At 37.8% G+C, this 24,029-nt stretch overlaps 1 protein-coding gene across 9 annotated transcripts in view; it reads left to right on the forward strand.

Annotated features, from left to right (window-relative positions):
• Positions 1-24,029, forward strand: part of TTC3 (tetratricopeptide repeat domain 3) — a 96,680-nt gene that overhangs the window by 41,719 nt on the left and 30,932 nt on the right. For all 9 annotated transcript variants that reach the window (XM_088144676.1, XM_088144671.1, XM_088144675.1 and 6 more), the window contains 15 exons: positions 1,439-1,558; positions 1,691-1,792; positions 2,379-2,471; positions 3,369-3,430; positions 4,287-4,417; positions 4,525-4,842; positions 6,280-6,549; positions 7,412-7,458; positions 9,668-9,721; positions 12,212-12,288; positions 13,235-13,390; positions 18,003-18,888; positions 21,402-21,467; positions 21,916-22,065; positions 22,546-22,685. In XM_088144676.1, coding sequence (XP_088000802.1) covers positions 1,439-1,558; positions 1,691-1,792; positions 2,379-2,471; positions 3,369-3,430; positions 4,287-4,417; positions 4,525-4,842; positions 6,280-6,549; positions 7,412-7,458; positions 9,668-9,721; positions 12,212-12,288; positions 13,235-13,390; positions 18,003-18,888; positions 21,402-21,467; positions 21,916-22,065; positions 22,546-22,685 — 2,672 coding nt within the window. The remainder of the gene's footprint in view (positions 1-1,438; positions 1,559-1,690; positions 1,793-2,378; positions 2,472-3,368; positions 3,431-4,286; positions 4,418-4,524; positions 4,843-6,279; positions 6,550-7,411; positions 7,459-9,667; positions 9,722-12,211; positions 12,289-13,234; positions 13,391-18,002; positions 18,889-21,401; positions 21,468-21,915; positions 22,066-22,545; positions 22,686-24,029) is intronic.

Here is a 24,029-nt window from a genome sequence, read left to right on the forward strand (position 1 = left end):
TGCATCTAGCCCTGAAGATTTAAGATCTTTTAAGGCAATAGATATTCCCTGACTGTGGTTATCATCCTTTAATCATCCTTCCTCCTTCTCTACTTCATAGTCTGGTGGAGCCATCCTTTTTGTGCCAAATAAGTAGTTTTGTCTTTTCTTTGTTATCTATTAGCATTTCTTTGTTATCTATTAGCATTCTGCTAATCTTCAAGCCTGGGCATATTTGTCCAGGTGCAGGAAATAAACCCAAACTATTTAGTTGAATAGTTAAAATAACCCCTTGAAATAAACCCGAACTATTTAGCTGCTTAATGGTTAAAAAAAGATCAGCATTTTAAATTGGGCTCAGAGGGTACTCTTACATATTGTAAGATTTCCTATGCATAATAAATTTGTACTTACTAGCTTAGGAACTTGATGGTTATGTTGAGAATTATAAAAATTTTTTGATGCTTTAAATGTCTTTCACCTAATTTGGTTAATAGCTTCACTGAGAAAATGCTGCTTAAAATATCCATGTTACTGCTGTAGTACAGAAGGAATTTTACATTGTTTTGATACAGCTGAAAACCTTGAGTCTGTCTTAACTGACAGTATAATTACAAGTAGAAGAAATCAGACACACTGATTTTCTAACTGGTGAAAAAAGGCCCTCCATACTGAAAACTGAAATTAAGATACAGTGGAACCTCGAGTTACGAATTTAATCCGTTCCGTGACTCTGGTTGCAACTCGAATTGGTCGCAACACGAGGCAAATTTTCCCATAAGGTTCAATGTAATTACCATTAATCCGTTCCGGCGTCCGCGGACCACGCGGCAGGGGCAGAAAAATGGCCACGGACCATGCGGCGGGGCGGAAAAACGGCCACGGACCATGCGGCAGGGCGGAAAAATGGCTGCGGACCACGTGTTAGGGGCAGAAAATGGCCGCGGACCACGCGGCAGGGCGGAAAAACGGCAGCGGACCATGTGGAACGGGCGGAAAAATGGCCGCGGACCACGTGGAACGGGCGGAAAAATGGCCGTGGACCATGTGGAACGGGCAGAAAATGGCCGCGGACCACGTGGCACGGGCGGAAAAATGGCCGCGGACCACGTGGAACGGGCGGAAAATGGCTGCGGATCCGGTTCGTAAGTCGAGGCGAGTTTGCAAGTCGAGGTAAATTTTTGGGGCCGGAGCTGGTCATATCTCGAAAAATTCGTAGGTAGGGGCGTTCGTAACTAGAGGTACCACTGTGTTCAATCTTTCACTTAATGTGTTACTTTATGTGTTACTATTGTGCAATCAACAGTGATAATTTGTTAGGACTTAGTGTGATGTATATAGATGTTACTCTTGTTCATTTGCCATGAATTTGGTCTTTCAAAGTTGTTCTGAAGCTTAGCAATACTTAGCAGTACAATCTCCAGTGAAAGTATGTAACTTTGGCTTTTCTGGGTCATAGGTTATATTGGAAGATTGTATTGCAGAATGCAAGTTTCCTCCAAAACCAAATGCAGTATGTCGTTACCAGCAATGCCAAGCGCATAAAGTCAAAATATATTTTAGTGACCCGGATTTCAAGGTAAATATTATATTTTAATTATGGTGTCTCTTTGTTCAGATGCTTTTGCAAAACATATTACTTTTCTAGTTTCTAGATTTCATATTTTAGTCATATTTTTGCAGGGTTAACATTTCTTTCTCCAAATTTCAGGGTTTTATACGTGTGGCCTGCTGTGAACAGTGTATAGTAGAATTTCATTTAAATTGCTGGAAAAAAGTGAAAGCTACAAGATATTGTGATAAAAATGATAAGGTAACATCTTGAAAATCTCTTCTTTGTAGAGGCTGCTTAATGTTGTATTGAACCGAATGGAATTTTATGAGTTAGGCATGCTTGATATGGATTTGTGTGATCGATATTTGCTCTATCATCATGACACTTTCACCCATAATAAGGGAAATTCAGGGGTTCAGGGTTACAACGGCTTTAGGCCATTCAAAGAATGTAAGGGAAAGCTAATGAACTGCTAATATGGCATTACAGGAGAAGAAATTATTTCTTGTGCATTCTTCCCTTAGTGTATTTTGTTTGCAATTTGCAAAATAACCTAATGAATATTAGTTACCCTGAACTCAGTTAAGGTCATGATGTCCTTAAATTCAGATTGCTAAAGATGATGATGAAAGTATGGATCCATTTATGATACAATGAATGTTCAGCAGTAGTAAATGTGTTAATTCATATTTGAAAGGAAACAGGAGCAAAATAATAAAATAATATATCTGTATGTCATTTATACAATGCTTAAATTTAGTATAAATTAGAAAATAATATGTAAATTTCACAAAACTTGCAGTGAAATCCTGTCCACAGATACATTTTCTGCTAACATCCACAGGATATTCTTCAAGAGATGTGTTTCACTCCAGACTGTAGAGGCCTTATTTCTAAAATCATTGTCTTCAGTTCTTCTGGTATTGTCAAATGTGAGGTAAGTATTGATAAAATATTAGGTTTTTTTAAAAAAATTGCTTTCTTTCAGAGGAATCAAAATGCTATTATTTTGCTGCAGACAGGAATTTTGAATTTATTTAATTATATGTGCTCATTATACCAGTTGTGAATAAGACTGTACATTTCCTAGTTCTCCTGCTTTTTCCAGAACAAATTGTTTCTTGTTAGCAACCAAGGCAGTGGAGGGATTCATGCTGAACAGCAAAGCAGTAGAGAAGAAATACATAAACTTGTAATTTGCTCCTAATCTCTTAATCGCCATTCAAAGAGTAGCAGTCTGTGGTGTTTCACCTTAGCCTAGCTCTAGAAAATGGACCTAGATGAAAAGAATCTATGCTGAATTATATTCTAACGTTTATGGAACATCTTGCCGCCTGAGGTGCGGTGTGCCCCCTCCCTCATGGCCTTCAGGAGAGAGATCAAATCCTGGCTCTGCCAGAAGGCTTGGGGGCCAGAGGGGGGCCCGCACCTATGGAGATGGCTGGTGGGGTGAGGGGTTGTCCCCCCCCCCAGCATCTTACAGGTTTTTTAGGGCCAAATTATAGGAGGTTTTTAGGCCATTTTTATATATGTTTTTAACTATTTATAGATTTGACTATGTCTGGAGGGTGCTGTGTTTTTTATTATTATTGTGAGCCACCCAGAGTCACCCATTGGGGGAGATGGGCGGCATACAAATTTGAAAAATAAATAAATAAAATAAATAAATGTTGAATAAAATAATGTATAATCTACAATTAAATTGTGGTCTCAGTAAAGCATGCTAATATGAATTAATTTAATAATAAAGCAGCATCTCCTTCATTTTAATAGTTGTAATAAAATAGTATTAAGGAAAAGGAATATTTGAAGCTGATATTTTTTGCTTCCCTAGTTTGAACATAAAATAACGACCAAGAATCCTCCAAGGCCTATTCTAAAGCAGAAATGCTCAAGGTAAGTTTCCAAACTCTCCAAATAAAGTTTCCAGAACAACATATTCCCAATAAGAAAAGATGATCTAGTAACTAAAAAATGCTATTTCTTTCAATGGGATACATAAAGATACTGCTGATAGAATGCTTGGGGTAACTGGGGTTACCCTGATTGCTTATCTTCCAGCCATGAGTGACCTATCAAGATTAATAGGGCTTCTCTAAGTCACTTTGAGGTAATAACTAAGAATGTTCAAAAGTTTCTAAGCACTGTACAAATCAGCATTTATCAACCTTTTAATTGGATTTTCATTTGGAAAAGAATATCAGTTTTGAATGGGACCTAGTGTAAATACAATCAGTGCTCATACAAATTTGTGACTTTTATTAATGTTTATTAACATAGAACGTAGAATTACTTAGCCATGTTTAATTCTGTTGAGTGTAATAGAGCTTTGTGGGAATGGTGCCATTGTAGTTGTACTTGATATTTTTGGAATCTTTTGTGTCATTATATTTACTTTTATTCATAGTGTAAACCTTAAATGTCTGTATTAGCCCATATTAGGCTACAGACAGTTATCCAGGATACTAAAGTTCATGTACCTTTTAATTAATAAATATTTTATTAATGACATATTTTAATATTTAAATATTATTTTACCTGCTTGTCACAGCACTCCTGAATTTCATCTTCATTGAGAGCTGTCCATATGCCCACATAGCTCATTGGCTAGCTCCTCTTTGCTTTTGTCAAATAGGAACTGGGCATGAGACTTTATGTATCTCAAGCATTGATGGTTTTGACCTTTCAGTGGTGAATTATATTCATGTATTTTGAAATGTCTTGTAAGCTCAATCTTAATTCTTTGCATCAGTTTTAGGAAGTTACAAGTAAAACAGGAGAAAAAATTAAGAAGAAAATTTATAAAAGAAGCAGTCTCCTTAACAGAACTTGCAGAAGTATTTCACAGAAGCAACGCTGTGGCGAAAGATGATAGCCGTAAAGGTATCTGGATATAGATCTTTCTTTTGAGAATATCTTCATATCCCTATGTGTTGATGCCCTGTTTATATCACCAGAGTCTGGCCATCACAGCATTTGTTTTATCTTAGGAAATATTCCGAAGAATTTTTTTGTTGGGGATACAGTCCTGCAACTTATTGGACAGTATGCAGTGAATATACAAGGTGGTATACGTGATGCCTTCAGACTTCTGACTGAATTGATTTCATGGTGGGTACTTACTGAAGAGGATTATGCACTCTTTTCAACAAGTTGTCTATCATCAGCTGAAGTAATGGACCAGCTCATAAGCTTTTTAATTGCTAAAAATAATAGAGTGAAGACAAGAATTTTTGTACATGTTGTAAGTGAACTTGAAGAAGTGGATCCTAAACTACATGGTTGGATGAAACATCTTGATAATAATGGTATGGTCATGTTTTCTATAGTCATATAATAATTTGAGTAGTTCTGTTCCATTCTAGGGCAATAGCTGAATGAGGTTTGTTTATCTTAGAGAAGAGACGTGGCTTAGCTGTTGCTTGCCTGGAAATATTCTTACTAATTCTGATCTGCAAGTTCCCTTATGCTTTACTCTTAATTAAGGTTAACGTTATTATTTAAATATAGAAAGAAAAGGCTGTATGAATCTTGGAAATGTGTGTCCTCAGTAGGCAACTTGGTAGTCCTCTGCACTGAGACCTCCAGCAAAGTGAAGTGCCTATTGCAATGTTTCTCAACCGTGGCAACTTTCAGACCTGTGGACGTCAATTCCCAAAAGCTGGCTGGGGAATTCTGGGAATTGACGTCCACAGGTCTGAAAGTTGCCATGGTTGAGAAATACTGGCCTATTGCATGCAAATGCATATGGAGGTAATCCAGGGCAGCTTTCAAAGCAGCTGAGCTGAGCAAGCCTTGCAAACGTGCAACGGCTGGAGTACTTCAAAGAATGGAACTTTATTTACCCTAAAATGCTTCGTGAAGCAACCCTTAAATGCTTTCAAAAGCTCAATATTGTAGTGATCTAGGGTAAATATATACATTATTGCATCTGATGAAAACAAAGTATATCCTAAAACACACGTAACTGTACCTGTCACAACTGTAGTCTTATCAAAATCCCTTAAAATCAGTCACATCAAATTGGGGGGAGAGGAATTGGAATGTATCTTGGCTGCCAAGTTTCCTTTTAGGTTTCTTGTCAGACTTTCTTTCTAATTTGTTCATTATAAAATGCCACTTACAGTGGTATGTTTTTAATAGTTTTAAGAATAGGCTTCTGTATAGATTTTTAGTTTTTCAGGGCAGTGCAGTATCCAAAACTAGATGAAAATTGTCACATTTGTTTTACTCTGCTGGCTTTGCTTCCCCTTTAAAATCTATGCCATTTTTAATATGTCCAGGCTAAAACCAGTATGTTTCTGGAAACTATATGTAGATTAAAGTTACTTTATTTACTTTGTAGAATAGGACACGTATCTCCATCAGTGGTTAACTTCTGTTTCAAAAGGATAAATGGTTTTTTTTAATTGAAGGTTTTTATTACTTTCTACATCTCTATGAGCTTCTTTGGGAGGAAGAGTGGTACAAAAATAAAATATAATATTAATATGAAAATAATAATATAATATTCTCTAGTATAGCATTCTTAAAAGTGCTCTTTAAGAAAATTTTATGAAGTGCTCTTAAGAAAAGCTATTCAGGAAATATTCAAACACTTCCTAAAATAATAAACAGGTTAAAACTTACATACACACACATACATGCACACATATATTATAAATGCCACCCAGAGGATAAATGATAATCTTTACATGAATCTTACTAGTGCTACCACTGCTGTTACTATTGCTATTATTTTGCAGGTTTAAAAGCTACCAAAATTTTTCTCTCGGAATATACAACTTACATTTTACAGCTTGATTTTAGTTCAGTAGCAGTCCTCTGGAATGAGAGATATGGTATTAAGCTCAGCAGGACATTCACCTGCATATCTGAAGATATGACTGAAAAGCTAAAATACTTAGACGAGTTCTCGTTTATGGAAATTCGCTGTTTACTGTGGCTATTAGAAGAAAACAGACAGTGTTTCCCATTTCTTCATCAATGTTTAGATGACTATTTTGATAACCTGGGTAAGTATGAAAGGATGAATAAAAGTTACTCTCTGAACTGTAATCACAATTCCTGGAGGTGTATTTATATTTGTCACCTGTTTGACAGAAATCCCCAGAAATAACCTGGCAGAAAGGAATAGCTGATTTTTCAAGTAGTGTCAGCCTTGTGAGGTAGTCCAGACAAGAAGCACACCCAGGAGTACTAGCTCTATCTTTATTGTAAGGTTACTTTAATAGAATCTTGCAAGTCTGAAAGTATCCCTCCCATCTCTCACATTTATTCTCCCGAAAACTAGGGAGAGTCCCTTCTGAAACACTTTTCACTGCCCCGCCTCTTTTGAGCTTCCATTTTGTATATCAGACCGTTGTCTAGGGTGCTGCTTTTCTTCCCAAGGTCATTCCCACATACCATTACAAGTAGTCATATTTTGGATAGGGGTAGATTGTGATGCAAGTATAGCGATTAGGCAAACTGTAGGCAAATTCCATACTGTGGCTGTATATGGATAATGTTGGGTATGTAAAGTCCCAACACTTTGATGGGGATGGGATGGAAGTTTATTTTGGTTATACCCTTGACTAAGATTTGTTGTTAATTCGTTTGTTGGATAGGTAATGGTAGGCCTGTTGATGTGTTGATTTCTGTAGTCACAGACATGAAGAATTTTGTCTTCAAGCTCATTTTGCATATTGTGCTGAAATTATTATTTGTATTTAATTCACTTATTTGAACAACTATTGAATTCTGACTGTAAAAGCATATGTGCAACTCTGATTGGAGTGGGTCCTGGGATATAGATTATTTTTGAGAATAATTTACAATGTTTTGTGCTTTTTTGTGTATTTTTTTAATAATAAATACAATTTATTTTTTAAATAGATAATCCTTTTATTGTGTTAAAGAAGGAATATACTGAAACTACTTCAGTAAGTTTGTTTTTTCTGTTGATCTCTTTGTTGCAATTAAAACATCAATGCATTAATAACAATTCTTTCTAAGAGGTTTGGAAGAAATAGACAATGTTAATCTTCCTATGTTAATTTTAGATATTGCTCTCATACCACATGTATTATTTTACAGCTAATCCCATATTAACCAATAAATTTCAAAACAAATAAAATACATTATTTAAATATAATTTAAGCATGGTGATAGTATGTGTCAAAAGCAACTCATATATTCCTCATTGAAAATAGCTCTAACTTTTTGACATTTTCTGTGGCACACATTATCAAGGCAGATAGCCTCATGTGTTCAGAGTTAAAATATTGGAAGCAACCCATTTTTTATTATGCCTTTTTTTCCTTTAGTCCTTATTCTCTCTGCAAAAATTTCTCCTTTGGTAATGTTTACTACATTGTTGTGATATATTTATAGTTGCATTACGTTTATATCTGTAGTACTGCTAACCACAGGTATCTTTAATTTGGATATTCAAATTGCTTCAAGCCCTGTTTTAAAAGTGAATTATGCTTAGTATTTCCATTACTCTTTATGAAATATAATAAGTGTTATATAAGAATTGCTTTTGGAAATTGGGAATGACATTTGCAAAAGGAAGCCTTTATATGGGATGGGAAGTCTCAGATTCCTGGCCAGAAGCAGTTCATAAAGTCTTCTACCTGCGTCCCAGACAAAGGTCCCGCCCCCTTTGTGCAGGACGATTCAGGGAGTGATTGTTCCCTGTTGCACGGGAAAAAAGATCTGCAGAAGGAGAATTCAGCCTATGGGCTAGATTTAATTCTCCACCCTGCAATATATTTATGCCCTACCAGCACATGCTATGTCAGAGATGGGGCCAAGAGATGTAGCCTCATTCCTGTTTGCATTGGTAGAATAGAATCATGAAGCACCATGTGTACAGGATGAGGCTTAATATTGAAAAGGAATGAGCATGAATTTGGGAGCAAGACTGGCTAATCATTGTAAGAAATTAGGAAATGTGATATTTGTACTTAATTTGGTAGAGGCAGAAATTACATAATGTATTGTTATTTCACAAAGCTTTAACAGTATATTTCCAATGCTATATAGCTTTTTTTAATGTGAGACAACAATGTATTTTATCTGTCATGGTACTGGTTATGTGAACTAGATTACCTCTCTCTGATTTGGGCTTTGCAATGTAAGCTTGGATTCAATTTTGTTAAATTTTGGTCAGAACAGTGTTTCCTGAAATTTGTATTTAAGCATTTATCAAATTGGGGGATGCGGTGGCGCAGCGGCTTAATGACGCTGAAAGTTGCCGGCCAGAAATGGTCGACACCTCAGCGGTTCGAGCCCAGCCTTCGCGTAGCAGAGTGAGCTCCTGCTTCCTCCCCCAGTTCCTGTCAGCCCAACAGTTCGAAAACTTACGTAAGTAGATAAATGGGTACTCTCACTCCGGTGGGAGGAAAAATGCTGGTGCCTTGCAAAAAGGAGTCGGGAACAGTTGCCGGTAAGTGGGGAAGCCGCGCTCGCCCGAAAAAGGCACAAAGCAACGGAAACCCCGCCTCCTGCGCTCGCCAGCTGGGCTCTGCTCTAGGAAGGAGGCTCTGGCAAACCACTTCCGAAACACCTTGCCTTGAAAACTGCAAAGGACTCATCCAAAAGCAGTCACTGCAGAGTCGGTAACGACTGAGTGCAGATTAAAAAAAAAAAATTATCAAATTGCTTTTTGTTTGGGAGGATCCAGATACATTGATAGTTTTTGGAAATATTGTCAGTTTTGCCCTAGATGTAATCAATTAGAAAGGAGGGAGGATGCTAATGTACTTGTGTCTGTCTTATGGGAGTCAAAGAACATTTGGTGAGTGAATCTAGGAACAGAATACTGGAGAAGATGGTCTTTGGCCTGATTCAGCACAGTTCATATATATTCAAGGTTGCTGTTTTCTTACTTACATAATTTATAAAGAAACAATATACTGGGTCTGTTTATTTCTTGTATGTAATTGCAATGTTTTGACATCATCAATGATCACTGGCTTTTTTCAGTATTGTTCAGTACTGAAGCCTATAATGTACTAGAACAGAAAATAAACAGTTCCCAATTTTTAAAATAACTATTAGCCTGAAAAAAGAGCAGTTTTTTTTCCTGTAAAATATTGATGAGACATGGTTAATGCTAAACATTTAATTTCTTTTTTCTTCTAGAATAATGCTATCAAAGTTAAAAACAAAAACCGAAAAAAGACAAAAGAATCCAAGGTATATAGTTTTAAAATGTATCAACAATATTGAATCTAGGAAATCACTGTTTACTTTCCTTTCTTTAATTTTCTCTCTGTTCACTGGTTGGAGACCATTTTTGTATGTTTTGTTTTGTGTTGTGTTTCAAAAATAATGTATCTTTATTTCCATTCTTCCAACATTTTATAGCTTCGATCATATGAGCAAACTCAGTTTCTGGGCTATTTAGGGTTTTGATAAAAAGAAGAAATCCAGCTAATTAAAAACTCACTATTAATGTATTTATTTTAAAAATATGTGTAACAGAATAATAGTTTCAGAGAGAAAAATAATACTTTGACTCTAGATACTACCAAAATGTTGGCAGAAGATATCATCTTAAAGGGGCATTCTTATCTGGTGAGAAAGTAGCTTTGGATTTAAATATTTTTATATTCTAATTGAAATGGAACTTAATGTGTTCCATTTAAGTTAATGGAACTTAAGTGTTAACTTAAGTGTTAAATTAAGTCCACTGTTAAGTTAGTGAGACTTATAAAAGTGCACAAAAGTATCTATCAACAAAAAAATTAGTCTCAGAAGGGTAATCATGTTAATTCCTTGAAACAAAAGCCTTGAATTAATGTTACATTGATGTATTAGGTTATATAATTTTACAGTCTACTTCATAGGACACCAAAGCTTAAATCATAATTCATTTGATAAACAGTTATTATTATTATTGTTTCAAATTTGTATAGCTGCCCATCTCACAAGAAGTAACTCTGGGTGGCATACAACAATAAAATAAAAACAACAATTAAAATACAATCATTATAAAAATTGTTGTTGTTTAGTCGTTAAGTCGTGTCCGACTCTTCGTGACCCCATGAACCATATTGCGCCAGGCCTTCCTGTCCTTCACTGCCTCCCTGAGTTTGCTCAGTTTCATGCTCATTGCTTCAGTGATGCTATCTAACCATCTCATCCTCTGCCGTCCTCTTCTCCTTTTGCCTTCAATCTTTCCCAGCATCAGGGTCTTCTCCAAAGAGATCTCTCTTCGCATTAGGTGACCAAAGTATCTGAGCTTGAGCTTCATTATCGATCCTTCCAATGAGCAATCAGGGTTGATTTCCTTTAAGATTGACTGGTTTGACCTCCTAGCAGTCCAGGGGACTCTCAAGAGTCTTCTCCAGCACCACAGTTCAAAGGCATCAATTCTTCGGCGCTCGGCCTTTTTTATGGTCCAGCTCTCACAGCCATACATTACTACTGGAAAAACCATAGCTTTGACTATGCAGATCTTTGTCGGCAAGGTGACGTCTCTGCTTTTTAATATGCTATCTAGGCTTGCCATAGCTTTCCTCCCAAGGAGCAAGCGTCTTTTAATTTCATGGCTGCAGTCTCCGTCTGCGGTGATCTTGGAGCCCAAATAAATGAAGTCTGTTACTGCTTCCATTTCTACCCCTTCTATTTGCCAGGAATTGATGGGTCCAGATGCCATGATCTTAGTTTTTTTAATGTTGAGTTTCAAGCCAGCTTTTGCACTCTCCTCTTTCACCCTCATCAAGAGGCTCTTTAGTTCTTCTTCACTTTCTGCCATTAGGGTGGTATCGTCCGCATATCTGAGGTTGTTGATGATTCTCCCTGCAATCTTAATTCCGGCTTGTGATTCTTCCAGCCTGGCATTTCTCATGATGTACTCTGCATATAGGTTAAATAAGCAGGGTGACAGTATACAGCCTTGTCGTACACCTTTCCCTATTTTGAACCAAATTATAAAAATATAAAACAATAATTATTAAAATTGAGATATATTAAAAGGCAAGATATACAAACCATGGGCATGGAGAGAATGAATATATCAATAGTGAAGCCATCTTACGTTGTTATTGGTTCCTTGGGACCCCCAAGCCTGGTGACATAACCAGGTCTTGAGGGACTTCCAGTACATTAGCAGGGATAGTGCTAATTCTCCAGCGGGCGGAAGAATGTTCCATAAGGCAGTCACAAGGGCACAGAAGGCCCACTTCCTGGGATCCACCAAATGTAAGTTCCTGGCGGATGTTATTCGCAACATGCCCTCTCTGCCAGATCGAATGGGACGGGCTGATGTAATCGGGGAGAGGCAGTAAACAACATTGACAAAGTCTTAGCTGGATCAAAACATACAAAGCAATCCTAATTTGATTTTATTCATCAATAAATTATATCTGAAGAGTTAACTAAAAGTAGTCGCCATAGCAATCATTAAACCTTTTGGCTTCCTCATTCTCCAAGTTCAGGTGAGTCTGGATCCAGATGTAAATAACATCCTAGTTTAATGCAAAAGGGACAACAATTGGTATTTTTCTTAAAATGCATATCTAATTTTGAGGAATAAATAATTTTCACCAATTCTGGGAATGTAGAATGCTCCTATTTAATTTCTTGCTCATGTGTTAAAAGGTGTCTGCAGCATGCAAGCAATTCTAATTATAGTTTGCTTGGTTTTTATTTTTTAAACAAGTTTCTTTGTTCTTAATTTAGGCTATTTTTGTTTTGTCTGGTGGAGTTGGTACAGTAACTCAAGAAGAAGATAATATATTTTCTGAAGAAAATACATTGTAAGTTGTACTGCATGAAAATGCACTCATCAAAAATCTACCCTCAGTTAGATTCAGATAAATTCTTTTCTTTGTGGGAACTATGTATATGCTTATAACTTTTCTTTAAGGCATTTAAAACATGCAGTGCCATACCACATATAAGACAGATACATTCTGGCTCAGAATAGTCATATTTTATGTCCAATTGTTCCCCTTTGACAATGAAAAGCTCTTTGATTAGCAGAAGCTTCCCTCAGAAGGAAAAGGTATGAGGCAGCTTTTGCTGATCTGCTTACTTTTGGAAACCTCTTAGGAATTGAATAGAAAATGATGGATGAGGGAGGGGGAGCAGCAAAATATTGCTCCCTTTCCTATTTTGCTAAGGGAAATTGGTGCTGGATCAAACAGTCCTTCACTGTTGGAGGGGCACCAGAAAGTACAATTAGATCATTATTTCTTAATTCTGTTTGTACCTTGAGGAAAGCTTTTATAATACACAAGACTCAATTCCATCAGCATCCCACACAAATATTGTGAAAGAATCTTGATTAATCTCTGCTATACAGGTAGTTCTTGAGTTATGACCATTTGTTCAGAGACTGTATCACTTAGCAATAAAAATTCCGATCCCAATTGTGGTTGTAAGTTGAGGACTACCTGTAGGAAGTTTGTAAAAGGGCGAGCAAAAAATAGTTTTTCATTCCATCATTGAAATAGTATAAGATACATGTGGCTTTCCTAGTTAGTGCTCATAATGTAATTGTAAATTGGGGTTAAGATTAATTTGCAACCAATTTAATGAACTGTTGGCCTAAGTTCATTTTGTTATAGTTAGAATTATTATTGTTGTGGCCTTGATTGAGCAATTTAACTATAAACTTAGGCACACCATAGTTTACAATGCATTATTTTTTCACGTAGAAGTAATCTGCTGTTCAAGCTTATCTTTTTTTTTTCTCAACAGAAGTTTTATGAATCCACATGAGCCTTTTAGAATCCCAGATGGTCTTCATGAACAAGTGATGATATTTGAAGCATTATATAATACTGCTTCTTCTAACAACAGTTATCAGAAAATTTTGGACCATTACCCAGATCCAACTTGTGAAAGCTTATATGAGTATGTTCTTTATTTCTCCTTTTAGTTGAATGCTCTTTATTAAGCAAAAAGTATGGAGGAAGAGTTGGACTGAATATCAATTGTCAATTGTTAAAAGTTTAACTATTTGTATTCTTGCTAAATTTATGGAGAGAGATTCCTTTCTAAACCTTCTGTTGGAGCCTCCCAAGCATCTGTTTCAAATGTGCCTTAGTTTAAAAGCAGAGCAATGGATTGCTATATACAGTCAGGTCCAGAAATATTGGGACATCGACACAATTCTAACATCTTTGGCTCTATACACCACCACAATGGATTTGGAATGAAACAAACACAATGTGCTTTAACTGCAGACTGTCAGCTTTAATTTGAGGGTATGTACATCCAACTCAGGTGAACGGTGTAGGAAGTACAACAGTTTGCATATGTGCCTCCCACTTGTTAAGGGACCAAAAGTAATGGGACAGAATAATAATCATAAATCAAACTTTCCCTTTGTAATACTTGGTTGCAAATCCATTGCAGTCAATCACAGCCTGAAGCCTGGAACGCATAGACATCACCAGACGCTGGGTTTCATCCCTGGTGATGCTCTGCCAGTCCTCTACTGCAACTGTCTTCAGTTCCTGCTTGTTCTTGGGGCATTTCCCCTTCAGTTTTGTCTTCAGCAAGTGAAATGCATGCTCAATGGGATTCAGGTCAGGTGATTGACTTGGCCATTGCATAACATTCCACTTCTGTCCCTTCAAAAACTCTTTGGTTGCTTTTGCAGTATGCTTTGGGTCATTGTCCATCTGTACTGTGAAGCGCCGTCCAATGAGTTCTGCAGCATTTGGCTGAATGTGAGCAGATAATATTGCCTGAAACACTGCAGAATTCATCCTGCTGCTTTTGTCAGCAGTCACATCATCAATAAATACAAGAGAACCAGTTCCATTGGCAGCCATACATGCCCACGCCATGACACTACCACCACCATGCGTCACTGATGAGGTGGTATGCTTAGGATCATGAGCAGTTCCTTTCCTTCTCCATACTCTTCTCTTCCCATCACTCTGGTACAAGTTGATCTTGGTCTCATCTGTCCATAGGATGTTGTTCCAGAACTGTGAAGGCTTTTTTAGATGTCGTTTGGCAAACTCTAATCTGACCTTCCTGTTTTTGAGGCTCACCAATGGTTTACATCTTGTGGTGAGCCCTCTGTATTCACTCTGGTGAAGTCTTCTTTTGATTGTTGACTTTGACACACATACACCTACCTCCTGGAGAGTGTTCTTGATCTGGCCAACTGTTGTGAAGGGTGTTTTCTTCACCAGGGAAAGGATTCTTCGGTCATCCACCACAGTTGTTTTCCATTGTCTCCCGGGTCTTTTGGTGTTGCTGAGCTCACCGGTGCATTCCTTCTTTTTGAGAATGTTCCAAACAGTTGTTTTGGCCACGCCTAATGTTCTTGCTATCTCTCTGATGGGTTTGTTTCGTTTCTTCAGCCTAATGATGGCTTGCTTCACTGATAGTGACAGCTTTTTGGATCTCATCTTGAGAGTTGACAGCAACAGATTCCAAATGCAAATAGCACACTTGAAATGAACTCTGGGCCTTTTATGTGCACATTGTACTTGGGGTACTGAGGGAATATCACACACTTGGCCATGGAACAGCTGAGAAGCCAATTGTCCCATTACTTTTGGTCCCTTAACAAGTGGGAGGCACATATGCAAGCTGTTGTAATTCCTACACCGTTCACCTGAGTTGGATGTCCATACCCTCAAATTAAAGGTGACAGTCTGCAGTTAAGGCACATTGTGTTTGTTTCATTCCAAATCCATTGTGGTGGTGTATAGAGCCAAAGATGTTAGAATTGTGTCGATGTCCCAATATTTCTGGACCTGACTGTAGCTAACTGAAGTTAGCTTTCAAGATCATATATTATTGGCAATCCTTTAAAGCATTTTATTTCCTGTATGCTCCCTTTGTGGGGTGGTTCTCTTTTTTCCTTATTTTTCTTATGCCTATCCAGTTTCTGTTTATGTTAGATTTTTTTGCTGGAAATTCTTTTTCTTTTGCTAGAAAAGTATTTATCCTGACTATGTTCACCTGTTTTAGCTTGGCACCAATGTATCAAAATATCTGTTGCTCCCAAACCTGGATTTAATACAAAGTTTGTTAATTGTCTTAAGTTGCAAGTTTTCTTTATAGGATAAGATGCAGCATATTGGCTTCAAGAATCTAGCTTTGTTTACAGTTCCCCTTTCACCATGTATGTACTAGCTACATGGAAAGGGAAGTGGGCCTGCCCCAGAAGATTACTTCCTTGAAATCTCTGCATGTTTGTTTAACACTTGAAAGAGAGCCACACATTCATAACAGCTCCTTTTAAATGTGTGGGTGTTTAGGAATGCATTCAGACAGTGCTACAGTATCAGGAAAAATTGTCTAAATTCTTCCACAACATGTGATATTTGGAAAGCCCTATAGTGTTTGATACAAAATTATATAAAGTCTATTTTCTAATTTGTAGATATTTTTACATTTCAGATTGGAATTCTTAAAATTGTCACACTGTGTTATTCTTGTAAAAGTTAGCGTTTAAGAAGTACATTAATAACAAACAGCTGACTTTTATGGCTGCATCATTGCCTATGGCAAATAAATTTTTGCCTTCATCTATCTGAAAATAACTATCTGAAAGGAACGTTTAGTGCAAAGATGGGCATGATAAAGGACAAAAAAGGCAGGGACCTAACAGAAGCAGAAGAGATTAAGAAGAGGTGGCAAGAATACACAGAAGAACTATACAAGAAAGATCTTAATGTCCCTGATGTCCACGCTGGTGTGATCACTGACCTTGAGCCAGACATCCTAGAGAGTGAAGTCAAGTGGGCCTTAGGAAGCATTGCTAACAACAAAGCTAGTGGAGATGACAGTATTCCAGCTGAATTATTTAAAATACTAAAAGATGATGGTGTTAAAGTGCTGCACTCAATATGCCAGCAAGTTTGGAAAACGCAACAGTGGCCACGGGATTGGAAAAGGTCAGTTTACGTTCCAATTACAAAGAAGGGCAACGCCAAAGAATGCTCAAACTATCGCACAATTGCACTCATTTCACATGCTAGCAAGGTTATGCTCAAAATCCTACAAGCTAGGCTTCAGCAATACATGAACCGAGAACTACCGGATGTACAAGCTGGGTTTCGAAGAGGCAGAGGAACTAGAGATCAAATCGCCAACATTCGCTGGATCATGGAGAAAGCACGAGAGTTCCAGAAAAATATCTACTTCTGCTTCATTGACTATGCAAAAGCCTTTGATTGTGTGGATCACAACAAACTGTGGCAAATTCTTAAAGAGATGGGAATACCAGACCACCTTACCTGTCTCCTGAGAAATCTGTATGCGGGCCAAGAAGCAACAGTTAGAACCGGTCATGGAACAACCGATTGGTTCAAAATAGGGAAAGGTGTACGACAAGGCTGTATACTGTCACCCTGCTTATTTAACCTATATGCAGAGTACATCATGAGAAATGCCAGGCTGGAAGAATCACAAGCCGGAATTAAGATTGCAGGGAGAATCATCAACAACCTCAGATATGCGGACGATACCACCCTAATGGCAGAAAGTGAAGAAGAACTAAAGAGCCTCTTGATGAGGGTGAAAGAGGAGAGTGCAAAAGCTGGCTTGAAACTCAACATTAAAAAAACTAAGATCATGGCATCTGGACCCATCAATTCCTGGCAAATAGAAGGGGTAGAAATGGAAGCAGTAACAGACTTCATTTATTTGGGCTCCAAGATCACCGCAGACGGAGACTGCAGCCATGAAATTAAAAGACGCTTGCTCCTTGGGAGGAAAGCTATGGCAAGCCTAGATAGCATATTAAAAAGCAGAGACGTCACCTTGCCGACAAAGATCTGCATAGTCAAAGCTATGGTTTTTCCAGTAGTAATGTATGGCTGTGAGAGCTGGACCATAAAAAAGGCCGAGCGCCGAAGAATTGATGCCTTTGAACTGTGGTGCTGGAGAAGACTCTTGAGAGTCCCCTGGACTGCTAGGAGGTCAAACCAGTCAATCTTAAAGGAAATCAACCCTGATTGCTCATTGGAAGGATCGATAATGAAGCTCAAGCTCAGATACTTTGGTCACCTAATGCGAAGAGAGATCTCTTTGGAGAAGACCCTGATGCTGGGAAAGATTGAAGGCAAAAGGAGAAGAGGACGGCAGAGGATGAGATGGTTAGATAGCATCACTGAAGCAATGAGCATGAAACTGAGCAAACTCAGGGAGGCAGTGAAGGACAGGAAGGCCTGGCGCAATATGGTTCATGGGGTCACGAAGAGTCGGACACGACTTAACGACTAAACAACAACAACAGCAATCTGAAAATCATTCAATATTTCTCAATCTAATTCCTTCAGAATATACTGTAAGAATGACAGAATGTTCCCACTTCTTACCTAAATGCCATCTGTTCTAGACACTTCTGAGCAATCTTAATTGTGTATGTATGTATGTATGTATGTATGTATGTATGTGTGTATGTATATATATATATATATATATATATATATATATATATATAGTTTATAATGCTTATTTGGATATTAAAATTATATTTTGATTACTTTCACAGCTATTTTTCTCAAATCTTGGAAGAACATGGTCCCATGGAAATTGATAATCCACTATTAGTTGGGGAATATGAACATTTTCCTGCAGACACTCGTAAGATAGTGGAGAATGCTGGTGGTCTGAAATCTTTTCTCCTAGGATCTCTACGTTTTGCTATGATGGATGATCTTATTGGATTGATGAAACATGCAGTTATGCTGCAGGAAAATGCAGGACTCACTGGAATTGATGAAAACACTAAAAATCAAGAAAATTATTCAGAAGGCCTGTATTGTCAAGAAAACAATATCCATAGCAAATCCAGTTTAAACCCAACTGCTAAGGAATTTAAGCCTGTCTCTTTCATTAATAAGCCTTATATTCCAGTATCTACAAATACTTTAGAATATGTGACTACTAGCCCCTCCTCATTTAGTCCTTTTGCTTCCTCATATTCCTTTTCTAGTCAGACAACTGACACTGTGCCTGTGGCAAATGTATCTTTGTCTCCAACTGTAGCTGAAAGTCATGCAATATTTCTGAATGAAATTGGTTCAGAATATGTAAATGAGAGACTGTCTCCAGTTTTTACTCAAGTGCCACTTATGCCAGATATTTTTGAGCAAACAAATTATATATATGCAGATTATAATCTTGATACTGATCCAGAAGAAATGACACGCAGCAAGTATACTGTTGATAAATTTACTACAGCTGATCAAGTACATGCTTTTCAGAACACTCCATGCATAGCAGTGAAGTCGGGCATTCACACTTGCAAAGATAATCCTGACCAGGTTGAGGATCATCATTGTAATGATGCTGAATGTGGTTCTGTTACCAAAATAAAAACAGAGAATAAATCTCTAGCAAGAAACCATCCCCATTCAAGGATGATTGCTATACAGGTGAGAAAAGTACATTAGTCTATGTCATGTATATTAATGAGCTAATACTTTAGTTCCTTTTCTAGTTTTTGACCACTTATGTATACACTGTACAGTACTACAATGGTAAAGTATATTTTGTTTCAAACTTGAAATATACCATCACATTTCCAAACTTCTGCCAAACCTTTCTATAGTGGCTGTAGTTTGACAGAAACAAAACATAGAACATTTTGTTTGTTCTGGGTTTCAGCCAAAACAGAATCTGTAAGGATTGATTTGCACATCATACTGGTAGACATAGACTTGATTTTGACATATCTCAAACATATTAGTTAGCTAACTGTATATACCTAATTACTGAAAAATCAAGTGCAGCTCAAATAATAGATTTTTGTATATTGGTGTAAGCAAGCTGTGACTCAGTTTCAGATCCCCTCTGCAAGTGATGAGTCAGATCTTGGTGGTAGGACAGAACACAAGGAGATAACAAAAAGAGATGATTTGCCTTACCCATATTTGGTTTGGTCCACTACCGTTACACATTTTCCCACAGAGAACATAGACTTCAACTCAAACTCAGTGAGAGGTTCCACTCTCATTCCATAAGCTGAAGTGCTCCCCACCCCACCCCATCTCCCACTTTAACATGGGAAGAATCTTTGTCCCTAGCCCAGCAGGAAGACATAAACAAAAAGCAACATAACTACAGCCCTCTGCCTTCATAGTTCAAAGGCCTGGTGTTTGCTAGTCACTGTCAAACTACAGTAAAAATATAAGCTTCGTTAACTAAAGCCTGAACTTAGGGTCCTTGCTGACTTTTCTACTGCTTTGTATTATAATCAAAGTGCGCCCAAAGCAGTAAACATGTTTTGTGCTTAAAACAACAACTGCATGTTGGAAGCTCAACCTGATAGTTCTCGGTGGTTTGGAATTTCTTAGGTTTGGCTCAGACAAAATGAGTAGGGGTTGTTCTGGGATGAGTAGGAAAAGCTTATCTTTTCCTCTTCTTCCTCCTCCTTTGCCACATGGCCTTGGTGCTGGGCCCTCCTACAACCTTTCCAGCACCTGCCTTTCCCTTATCTCCCTTAGCCATGGCCAGGACATTTGAATTCAAACATTGCTTTCCAAATCAGCCCATCCCTCCTAGTATCTTTCTAGTATCCCCAACATCTGATGAGGATGCATTTTTCCCACTGTCTCCCACTTTGGAAAACCTCTGCCAGAACTCATGTTTTGGGTCTGTGCCCAAACACATTTTGAGATTGTCTCTGGATGAAATACGTGCATTTTGGTCTGGGCAAGGACTATCCCAAATTGGTTGTTTCATTCACAGAACACTTTGCACATCTCTAATTAGAGTACTGTATCAATGCCTCATTTATTGCCTTTGGACTCTTGTTAGGTATTATCGGACTGTTATATGCATTTTTTTAAAAAGCAGCAGTCAAACAAAATAAATAATCAGTGCTAATAGATAAAAAACATTCAAACCTCACAGATTTCAGCTCTTTAAAGATTGTGGGCTCTTCTCTCTGGGCTGCTTCTTGGGATGGAATATAGGTAGTCCTCGCTTAACGATAATTTGTTCAGCAATCGTTTGAAGTTACAACGGTGCTGAATGAATGGCACTTAAGCTCGGTCCTCAAAGTTACAGCCGTTCCAGCATCCTCACAGTCACGTGATCAAAATTTGGGCGCTTGGCAGCCCGCCCACATTTATGACCGCGTGGTGCACTTCAACTCCCCCTGCCAATCTCCCCCTCATCTCTGCCCTTTTTGCCACCCTGCGCTCCTCTCTGCACCCCTGCTGCCCTGCATTGTGCCACCCTGCCGTCCTAAGCTCCACCGCCTCCACTGTCCCTACTGCCTTGCGCTCTTCCGCCCTGCCGCCCCCCGCTATTCTTCGCCATCTTCTTCCTCCCACTGCTGACAAAATGCACCCGGCCTGGCCCTTCACAACTGCTGGCCACGCACAGCTTTGAAGCCTTGCAAGGCCTTAGGAAGGCAGGACAGCAGGGGTGGCAGAGTGCAGGGTGGCAGGGGTGGTGGAGTGCAGGGCAGCCAAAAGGGCAGAGATGGAGGGAGATAGGCGGGTAAGGAGACTTGAAGCAGAGGTGAGTGCGGCAGGGCAGGAGAAGTGTGAGGTCCTTGCCTAATGACAATGCGATCCTGACCTAATTACCACAACTGGGACTACCGAAACTGCCATTGCTAAGCGGTGCAGTCACATGATGTTTTGCTTAACAACTTTCAACTTAGCGATGGAAATTCCGGTCCCAATTAGGGTTGTTAAGCAATGACTACCTGCAAAGCCAAGGTACATCTTTCTAAATTACTATGTTTCAGTAACCTGTCAGCTCCTTAATATCTTCTTTGTAAATATTAGAACCATTCTGTGCATCATACAGTTGCTTCCCTTTATGTTGTTTTTTCTAGCACTGTCATACTTTAAAGTTCTGAATATGTTCCATGTGAAGATCATAATAAATGTACATACTCTGTTGAAAATATTTTTGGGACTTTACGTTGTAGGTAGATCAAGAACTAACAGATGTGGGAGTTAATACTTCACCTCTTCATCCTTATGAAACCCAACAAGTAAGTAAACTATCAGATATGTAGAGTGTGCCCAGGGAGGGTGAGGCAACAAAATGTATCTCAGGATTGAAGCTGTTGTAATAATAAAAGGTTGTGGTTTTAAACTTCCTAACTGAAATTGCCAATACTTAGTACATTTGTTTGGTTAGCTTTCAAAATTGGATGAATATGTGTAATATGTAAGATCACGTTAAAGGCTGGCTTGCTGTTTAAGTTCCTGTTTTTTATTGGGAGAGGAAATCAGATGTTTGTAGCAGAAATTGGTATTTCTTTAACACAGCTTTTAAATTATCAGATTATTTTTACCTGAATATTTATAGATTAAAATGTTTACATTTTAATCTATGGCAGCAGTAATAATCTTAAATTAGTTATTGTTGCTTCTTATGGTTATGTAGACTGACTAAAGCATTGTAGGAATGTATGATGTAACACTCATATTTTGCAGGGAGATATGTTGCGTATGGAGAAAGAACATCACGTACTACAAGAACAACTTAAAGAAGCAAGTGAAAAATATGAACAACTTAAATGTCGAAGCTCCAAAGAGACCAGTATTTTAGAGGAGGAGTTATTACTACTTGTTGAAGGAAACAAGGTAATGATTTTCCATCATTAGCAATTATACATATAAAGGGAAAGAAATCTGGCCACCAACACCATTGTAACTATTATTGTTTGTACAGTCATAGGGCTAGCTGTATTTCATGGCTTTTTAATCTTTTGCTAAGAAAAACTTTACCATTATAATTCAGTCTGTATTTGAAATGAGATTATTTTAAAGCTTTTTTCACTGCAACATGGAAGATAAAGAGAGTCACTTTGCTGCATAGCAAAAGTATTTTTAAAAAATCGTAAGTAACTGATAGGATAATAGAAACCTTAGCTACAGCACCTAGCTTAGGCAACATTTTTTTCCTTTCAGATGTACGTTAATAATTTTACTCATCACTGTTTTTTAAAAAGTTTTCCAAATAATACCTAATACTATTTTCGTAATTAAAACTCAGATGTCTTGTTTTAAGATAGTACTTATTATGTGGGGTTTTTTAAAATAATTTTTTTGTTTGTTTTATAGCTCAGCAAGAGAGAATTGGATTGGTTTCATCAAGATGCAGAAGTGAACTTTAAAAAATGGCAACAAGAAAAAAAAGAAAATCAAGAAGGATTAAAAGCAGGGAAAAATAAAGTCAGGAAGCTAGTAGAAACCAATGAAATGTAAGTTTATTCTGAAAATGAAAACACATTTAGGTGGTGAGGAGGTGTATAGACTTCAAATCCAAATATTTTTGCAGATTTTAGTTTGTTTCTGAATACAGGTAGCCCTTGGGTTACAATGGCAATTGGGACCAGAATTGCCATCACTAAGCGACACGGTCGTAAAGTGTGACATCATATGACCATGTCACTTAGCGATGGCAATCCTGGCAGTCCTCGTTGCTGTTGTTAAATAAGGGACCATGCAGGTTATTAAGTGAAGACCTCACCGAACCACAATTTCCAACTTCCTGCTGGCTTCCTCATTGACTTTGCTTGTGGGAAGCCAGTAGGGAACGTTGGAAATCATGATCACATGACCGCAGCTTGCTGTGATAGCTGGAACTCTGAGGACCCATCGTAGGTCGCCCTCATTCAGTGCTGTTGTAAGTTTGAATGGTTGCTGAATGAGTGGTCGTAACCCAAGGATCACCTGCATTAGCAGGGAGTTACACAAAAAATAACATGGTTTTTATTCAACCTCAGAGAAAAACAATCCCATTCAAAACTTGCCTTCAAACTATATCATCATCATCATCATCATTACTAGATTTTTATCCTGCCACACATACATACATATTTGCTCAACTCAAAGCAGCAAACATATCTTTCTCCTCCTATTTTACCCACAACAATAACCCTGTGAGGTGGGTTGGTGTGAGAGAGAGTGACTGCCCCAAAGTCACCCAGCCAGCTTTCATGCTTGAAGGAGCCCTAGAACTCACAATCTCCTGGTTTCTAGACTGGTACCTTAACCAGTACACCAAACTTCTCAAACTACTTTAGTGATATTGTATTCCAGCAGAACAAAAATTGAGACATGTTCAATGTTCTATCATACAAAATAATAAAAACTTGAAAAAAAGCTCCTTGCTTCTTCATATTTTTATCCTAGGACTACTAAAGTTAGTTATGATAGTAATAGATGCTGAATACTACCTGCCAGAACAATTGGCTAAAGTAACAATTCTGTAATTTTTGTAAAAACTTCGCACAGCAAGCAATAAAAGCAGCAACTTCCACATGCACAAATAACACCTAAATTGAAGCTACCAACGTTTGATTAATGTTATTATGTATGGTCAAAGTTTGTGATATTGTCAAAAAATAGGCTGAATGATTTCCCTTTATATATACTGACTGGTCTTTGAAAAATGCTAGCTATCATACATAATTCATATTGTTGAATATTACGCTGTCTGTGATTTAGTTCTGATTTTAGTATTTTCTTATATGACTTATGGAATAAGCTGGTTATCTAATGTTGAGTGTTGACAAAAAAGGGAAAGAAACTGAATACTCTAA

Source organism: Python bivittatus, unplaced genomic scaffold (genome assembly GCF_059951505.1).
Source record: "Python bivittatus isolate LINGU-HERP-01145 unplaced genomic scaffold, Pbiv_v1 ctg000350_np1212, whole genome shotgun sequence".
In the NCBI taxonomy this organism is placed as follows: Eukaryota; Metazoa; Chordata; class Lepidosauria; order Squamata; family Pythonidae; genus Python; species Python bivittatus.